Below are 8508 nucleotides of genomic sequence, written 5' to 3'. Positions count from 1 at the left end.
ATCCCTGGAGCTATTAAGTTTGAACCCCACACCAGATGTAGAGATTACCTTAAAATAAATTTTAAAACAAACACCCTCAGACAATGTCCCACATACCAAAAATGTGGCCATCTCTATCAGTTGAATTGCTGGGAGAGGTCTTCCTGGTAGAGAGGTCAAGGTATGGCAGGGCCCTTCCTGTAGGTGGCTAGTAAGACCCACTGCTTGGCTGAATCATTATTTCCATGTTAGCTGGAAGTAGGGGATCAATCATTGGGTAAGGACTCTGCATTCATTGTTTCTGATGCCCCTTTCATGGCTCCTCTTCTCCCCAACTATTGTCCATTTACTTTTAGATGGCTGGATATGAATTATTTTAGCCTTTTCTCCACATCTAGACATAAAATGCCTGCTTCAGATCTAAAACTCTGTGGTCTTTGGGTAAATGTATAATCAAGCAACAAGTGCAAATGAATACCAGCTCCCTTTTTATGAGGAGAGGTATTAAGCATCTGGAAAGGGATGGGGAGAGAGAAGGCTAAGGAATGGGTTTATTGGAGAAGGGAAATTTAAAATTGAGGCTCTAGCTTTTGCTTAGTGTCAGCAAACTCACGTTAAGTGTACGCACACACAGGCATAAGGGAACTCCTTGACATGGAATTGAAAACAAAAGCATTTCCACCTCATATAACAAATTATAGTTGACGTATGTTTGTGTTTTTGCAACATGGTTGGTTTGCACTTGTATAAAGGGGCTTCTTTACCAGGAACCTAAATTTGAACATTAGGGAAAACATACTAGTATGCAACACCAGGAAGAGGAAGTAGAAAGTTTCTTCCCATTTTCCTAGGCACAAGGTCCATTTTTAAGAAAATTTCAAAATAGGGCGCCTGGGTGGCTCAGTTGGTTAAGCGACTGCCTTCAGCTCAGGTCATGATCCCAGGGTCCTGGGATTGAGTTCCACATCGGGCTCCCTGCTTGGCAGGGAGTCTGCTTCTCCCTCTGACCCTCCTCCCTCTCATGCTCTCTGTATCTCATTCTGTCTCAAATAAATAAAATAAAATCTTTAAAAAAAAAGAAAAGAAAATTTCAAAATAGGGTGCCTGGGTGGCTCAGTTGGTTAAGCGACTGCCTTCGGCTCAGGTCATGATCCTGGAGTCCTGGGATCGAGTCCCACATTGGGCTCCTTGCTCAGTGGGGAGCCTGGTTCTCCCTCTGACCCTCTCCCCTCTCATGCTGTTTCTCTCTCTCTCTCTCAAATAAATAAAATCTTTAAAAAAAATTTTTTTTCAAAATAAGCTGTTTGGCTTTGGCTCACTCCTACTTGGTATGAAAACACCCAGGGCCTTCATGTGACCTTTAGCTACCTAGAGTTACTCAGTACCCTAAGTGCCCTTTGTCTCAAACCTTACCCAGTCCCTCCTTTCTCACTTCTAGCCCTACCAAAACTACTTCTCTCTCACAGAAGTGGGGGACAGAGCTTAGTGGCAGCATCTCTTAAGATAACCAATAGTATGGTAGGTAATATGTCAATGATCAGGGGGTGGACATGTTGTTTGTTTTTTGTTTTTTTTTTTTGCTACTTACTCATAATTTTAAGCTTTAGGATTTATAAATTAAGTTTATAAATTGATTTGTGAAAAATAAAGTCTTTAAAGTGTATATCTGATTGTTTTAGAACATACTGTTTCTTTCCATCTATATATCTCTCTTAATAATACTGTTGTTTGAAGATAATTCAATTTATCCTTGGACTTGAGATTTTTTGTTATCATTATAATGAAAACCTTTCTTTCTGAGATACAGATGGTAAAACTTTTATATGCATGTATCAGCCACCTTACTATTATTAGTAGACTGCACAAAGGCATTTGGACTAACGGCTAATGAAGAGATGATGTGCTACCAACCTCCCTGCCACTTGTTCATGTATGACTGAATTAAACATTACTAACCACAACCTTCTTTTTAACAAAGTCATTCTCTAGTGTTGTAGAGAAATCAGTGGAATGAAACAAATTGAGTAAATACTTAATTCCCTCATTCTCCCACCCCTGCTCAAGGGTAGGCTCCTTGCAAGGTCCCTCCAAGTCTTCCTAACTAATGATGGATATACCAACTGGCAACTGGTACAGCAACAGTGGTTCCTTTTAGCTGAGTTATGGTTGTTAGCTATATGCTAACTGGCTTTTTCTTACTGGGAAAGTCCTCGGATTAAATTTGGTTTAAAACATCTGAACAAAGACAGTATTGTAGCCCAACATGTCAATGGCCTTGATTCTTTCCCTCCCTTGTAATAATGCCACTGGCTCCTGTGTAAAAGGAAGGCGACTCTTGACTGGTCCATTTCCTCCACGCCTGATAATGGAGTCAGAAGGAAGCATGCTTCCGTATTATTAGTTTATTTCTTCTTAAGTTAGAAGCAAGACAGAGGATGCAGTTCCTACAGGTTTGAATGCTTGATCATACTTAGGTGAGAACTGATGCAGTGAAAGAAAAAAAGCGCTTTAGCCAGAGTGTGCAATGAATACATAGCTCAGATCCAGACACATTCAGGCTTTAAATCTTCACCATGGTTGGCGATTTGTCTCCTACTGCCTGGGACAGGGTAGTACAAACTTTAAGGCCTTCTCTTCATCCTGTGAAGCCAGACTGGGTGCTGAGAGTCTCCCTTTTGTTTGCTTTCTCTAGGACCCTACTGACTGAATCTATGTGATTTCTCCCAATCCGGGAGAGTGGGGCTGCTTTCTGCACACGCTCACTAGCCCCTTCCAGAAGCTCCCTCGTGTTGCCCTCCTGTGTGTGCTGGTGGCAGGCCACAGGGTGGGATGATATATGCGCGAGGGACTGAGTATTGTCTGTGTCGTGGACCATTTGTGGGGGTCTGCAGGCAGGCCATCTCCAGTGGCTCATGGGCAGATTCCTAATGGAGGCTGTGCCGTGGTTTGTATGGTCCATGTTGGTTTACTGCCCTCCAAGAGCCCTGGGTGCGGTTCTCCTAGGTGCACCCCACTCCCCCATTGAGCAGTATATCTCAGTATTCTGGGTGGGGCTAGAAAGAGGGTTCTCTGTGGCAGCATCCTCAGAGCTGGGGGAGCCACTGCTCACTCACATGTTCTCCCTGCCCTCCACGGGGAAATCACAGGCTGGAAGGTTTCTCTTGGTGGGGAACTGTGTCACATGGGCAGGGCTGATGAGGTTAAAGTGAAATTGTTCTTCGTGCCCTCCTCAATCTATCCAATCTCAGATTTGTTTTGCTCCACAGCGTGCTGGGTCTTCTCTGCTGGACTTCCTCACAGGCACTTCCTTTAGTTTACTGTATAACTGTGAAGATCAGTGGTTCTTTGGGGGGGGGGGGGGGGGATGGAGATGGTAGAAAATTAGTGGACATGCTCTTAAGAGAAATGTTTTAAGACACAAAGTTAAAAAACTCAAATGAATCTCTAACTGGCAAAATTTCAGGCAAAGTAACAGAAGACTGAAAAACAAAAGTCAGGTTGTAGGCATGTGTTGGCAGATGGGGTTAACTTTCCAGGTAACTCATACTACTAAGTGTGTATACAGTTCCTTTGGGCCATTTCTACTTTCCATGGCTTTCTCCCTTTATCGAAAGCTTAACCCAGAAATTCTTTAAAATACCAATGGCTGGGGCACCTGGGTGGCTCAGTTGGTTAAGCGACTGCCTTCGGCTCAGGTCATGATCCTGGAGTCCCGGGATCGAGTCCCACATCCGGCTCCCTGCTCGGTGGGGGGTCTGCTTCTCCCTCTGACCCTCTTCCCTCTCTTGCTATCTGTCTCTCATTCTCTCTCTCTCAAATAAATAAATAAAATCTTTAAAAAAATAAATAAATAAAATAAAATAAAATAAAATACCAATGGCTGTTTGGGAGATCCCTCCTCACCTATCAACCCTGGAGGGGAGGGGGCAGAGGGAATACCATTAACACAGAGAGAAAATGGCCCACCAGGATGTATCTCAAAGAGGCTTACTTTCAACCTCATACTAGTAGATTAGTGTTCATAATATATATAATATATAGTTTAGGTAAATTACCACACTACAAAAATATTTAATAAAATCTTTAAGAAACTTAGAAGTGACTGATAATTGATAATTCTCTTAAGTAAACAGACTACAATAACATTATAGTCGCTGGCTAAGTTCCATCAGTTTTTTTTAATTCTCTTTGATTTTTTCTCTTGGTCTTCTGTTATCCTTTCTGCAGGTCGCTTCTTCAAACCCTTCATTTTCCTGGTTTGTAGTTTGCTTAGGTCTTGCTTCTGCATATGAATCCTTCCATAAGTTGTACCAAAAGTATCATGGGAGACATTTTTCTTCTTCTTTGGCTATGAAACAAGAATATATATATAAATAAATAATTATATATATTTATTATATATGCAATGGTATCTATTGTCATAAACTGGTAAAAACCTAGTGTACAACTATCTTACTAATAACTCAGAGCACCAATTCAATAATATAGTCTATAACCCTATAGAACTTTCTTCTCAAACTTAAGTACATACAAATCCCTTGAGGATCTTGTTAAAATGCATATTATAAATCAATAGGTCTAGGGTAGGACCTGAGATTCAGCATTTCTAACAATTCCCAGGTAAACTGTCAGACCACACTTTGAAAAGCAACACTATAAACTATGCTAACCATTGTCATGCATTGAGAGAATTTCCTGTGTTTAGCTTAAGGAATTGTGACTATCATTTCAATCTTTACTGGCATTCCAGAGATGCCATTTCTACTTGTTTTTCAAACCATTCAAAAGTCAAAATACATTTTATACAAGTTATGGGTTATATACACATCCTGTACTCTAAGTCACCAATCTCCACAATGCCCCAATTTTCTTTCTTGCTTAAAACTGCAGTCTTGGCTACCAGAAAGCTCTTAGCCACAGTTGATGCATGGTTTCTACAACTCTTTTATTATCCTTTATGGTGGCTTATTTGCTTCTTCCTCCTTTTCTTTGTTCTGAGAGTCTAATTTTATGTATATTATTGAGCTCTTTCTGTATGTTCTTTAGTGTCCTATGCTGCAAATCATTTTTGGAAAGAAGAGTGGAATATACAAATAAATATGGCACCAATCTGCAAGTTACAAACCTTGAGCGCTTTTGGCATTTTCATAGATAATTTATAAAGATCATCTGATGCCAGATGTGTCCTCCTCAGAACCAGATCCAATGAGGGACCCATCTCTTCCAATTCAATCCTTGGTGTTCTACAACCAGATTTCTTCAACAGCAACCTTTATGAAGTAGAAAAAAAAGAAATATTGCTTTGACTTTGATGGAAGTCCTATCCCCTCAAATATTTTTGTGTAAGAGAATTACAGTTCCATAAAATGACACTGTCTTTAGGAGGCTAAGCTTCTTAAATACTTTCTGCATTTAGGCCAAGTATATTCTTTGGTTTGCTGCTTTTTAAAAATCAAACACAACGGGGCGCCTGGGTGGCTCAGTCGGTTAAGCGTCTGCCTTCAGCTCAGGTCATGATCCCAGAGTCCTGGGATCAAGCCCCGCATCGGGCTCCCTGCTCCGCGGGATGCCTGCTTCTCCCTCTCCCACTCCCCCTGCTTGTGTTCCCTCTCTCTCCGTGTCTCTCTCTGTCAAATAAATAAATAAAATCTTAAAAAAAAAAAAAAGTTTTAAAAATCGAACACAAAAGAATACAATACTGTTGGGCGCCTGGGTGGCTCAGTCAGTTAAGCATCTGCCTTCAGCTCAGGTCATGATCTCAGGGTCCTGGAATCAAGCCCTGCATCTGGCTCCCTTCAGTGGGGAGTCTGCTTCTCCCTCTGACCCTCACCCTACTCGTGTTCTCTCTCTTTCAACTAAATAAAATCTTAAAAAAAATAAAAAAATACAATATTGTTGAGAAACAGCAAGTGAGACAGACAATTCTAAGAAATTAAATCTTTTTTTTTTCCAAAGATTTTATTTGGGACGCCTGGTGGTTCAGTCAGTTAAGAGTCGGCTTTTGGCTCAGGTCATGATCCCAGGGTCCTGGGATTGAGCCTGGCATCAGGTTCCCTGCTCCGTGGGGAGCCTGCTTCTCCTTCTCCCTCTAGCACTACCTCCTGCTTGTGCTCTCTCAGTGTGTGTCAAATGAATAAATAAAATCTTTAAATAAATAAATAATAAAAATAAAATATTTTATTTATTTGAGAGAGAGAAAGAGTGTAAGTTGGGGGGTGGGGAGGCAGGGAAGCAGGGTCCCTGCTGATGATGATGCAGGGCTTGATCCCAGAACCTTGAGATCACAACCTGAGCCGAAGGCATCCGCTTAACTGACTGAGCCACCCAGGTGCCCCAGAAATGGAATCCTTTGATTTGACTTCTTCGTCTTACTTACAGATTTACATAATTATAAAAACAATTTCAACTGAGCCTTTGAAATGTTACGTTTACATGATTAACAAATTCTTATTTCTCTAAGACCCATTCAGAATCCACTTTTGTGCATAGTACAGACGCTTACTGAACTCTATAGCTTGGAATGAACTTTAAAATCCTAATATAATGGGGTGCCTGGGTGGCTCAGTCGGTTAAGCGTCTGCCTTCAGCTCAGGTCATGATCCCAGGGTCCTGGGATCAAGTCCCACATTAGGCTCCCTGCTCAGTGGGGAGCCTATTTCTCTGCCCCTCCCTGGCTCGTGCTCTCTCTCTCTTTTGCTCACTCTCTCTCTCTCTAATAAATAAATAAAATCTTTAAAAAAAAATTTTTTAAGTAAAAAATAATAAAATCCTAATATAACAAAACCACAACTTTCTAGATTCTGTATGTCCAAATAGCTCTGGATCTGAAAACAGATGAGGGACATAGGCAGGAGAAGAGGAGACAAACAATCTCTTTTTGTGAGTGATACCACAAGAACAGCTCAAAGACCTGAAGATTATTTGAGCTGACTCAATTTGTTCTAGTGGCCAGATCTCTACATGGAATAAGAGAATTAAATGAGTAACAATGTTTATAAAAGATCAAACTTTGCGAAAAAAACGATCAAACTTTTCACACCAAAGGTAGAAAGTGAGAGAGGCAACCAATGACACCAGAGAAGAGACAGAACATGAGTAAAAGCTCAGTAAGGAAAACCCACAACCAACCAACTCCAGGAAGCAGAACAGAGTGTGCACAAGCTCATTAATAGCCTTTCGGGCCCCAAATGCATCACATGCAGACAGTCCACCCATGGGAGGTGCATCTACTGGCTGTAAGAAGAGTCTTAATGATAGATACGCTGTATCAGACACAGTTATTTACACCAAACTGAACAAGGCAAAAACAAAACAAACACCGACCCAGGATATGTAAAAAGCAGAAGTGTTAAACAATAAAAAAAGCTCTACTAACAATAAAAGATAACATGAATATTAGTATGGGACTTAAAGGGAGCAAGCAGAGGGGAAAAAAGCCAAAACAAGAGTGCTTAGGTAACTCTCTTCATTGTGGTTCCAGGAGAAGAGAGTTGAGAGTACACCTGTCTCAGGCCCACGGTGGAAGTTGGTGGTATCAGGGCATCTTCCCTAAAAGCTGATTTAAAGCATATGGTGGCAGTGACTGTTTTGACTGTTGTAACTCATGTATTTCTGCTTCTGCATCCACATTTTCAATACCTCCAGATAAATGATATTTATAAAGCTGAACTCATAACAAGATAAGTATCTTGATTAACATCTTGTGTTCAGTAGACTAAGAAATCGGAGAAATTGTATATATAAAAATGGCAAACTAAAAGTGTTTCTACCACTTAAAATAATTTTCAGCTAAATGGAAAAGCTGTAGATCTAGAACAGCTCATTGCATGCCTGATGGATTCACATCACCCAAGTACCTTTTTATCTATGCAAGTATCCTCCTACCAAAGTAATTTTTTGAGTGTATATAATAAAGATTATTTCCAAATAACTACACACACACACACACACACAATCAACATATGCTGTTATTTACCAAAGAATTAAGTTACAGTGCCATATTGTCTGTATAGGTGATCTTTCTTTTTTAAAGATTTTATTTATTTATTTGAGAGAGACAGCATAAGCCAGGGGAGCAGGGCAAAGGGAGAGGGAGAAGCAGACTCCCCACTAAGCAGGGAGCCCGACATGGGACTCAATCCCAGGACCCCAAGATCATGACCTGAGCCGAAGGCAGACGCTTAACTGAGCCAGCCAGGCACCCCTGTGTAAATGATCTCATCTGAATTACTTCAATGGGCATGTTTATTGGCAGATCAAACTGACGCAATCAGAAGAAAACTTTCTCCAATTTTCAGTTATCTATGTATGGTTTCTGGTGATAGATCTATAATTCTTTTTCTTTATTAAACTCTTTTTTTTTTAAAGATTTTATTTATTTATTTGACAGAGACAGAGATAGCGAGAGCAGGAACACAAGCAGCGGGAGTGGGAGAGGGAGAGCAGGCTTCCCGCCGAGGAGGGAACCCGATGTGGGACTCAATCCCAGAACCCTGGGATCATGACCTGAGCCGAAGGCAGACGCTTAAC

The 8508-nt window shown here is 40.9% G+C and overlaps 1 protein-coding gene across 1 annotated transcript in view; it reads right to left on the bottom strand.

Annotated features, from left to right (window-relative positions):
- Positions 1-4049: 4049 nt before the first annotated feature.
- The window catches only part of RPF2 (ribosome production factor 2 homolog), a 37352-nt gene continuing 32893 nt past the window's right edge, over positions 4050-8508 (bottom strand). Inside the window, exons 9-10 of the mRNA XM_034991835.1 lie at positions 5105-5249; positions 4050-4327 (exon numbers count right to left, since the gene is read on the bottom strand). Coding sequence (XP_034847726.1) covers positions 4148-4327; positions 5105-5249 — 325 coding nt within the window. The 3' untranslated portion in view covers positions 4050-4147. The remainder of the gene's footprint in view (positions 4328-5104; positions 5250-8508) is intronic.

Source organism: Mirounga leonina, unplaced genomic scaffold (assembly GCF_011800145.1).
Source record: "Mirounga leonina isolate KUSES-001 unplaced genomic scaffold, KU_Mleo_1.0 Mir_53, whole genome shotgun sequence".
Classification (NCBI taxonomy): domain Eukaryota; kingdom Metazoa; phylum Chordata; class Mammalia; order Carnivora; family Phocidae; genus Mirounga; species Mirounga leonina.
The sequence above is the reverse complement of the archived record's forward strand: the minus strand, read 5'-3'. Positions and strand labels throughout refer to the sequence as shown.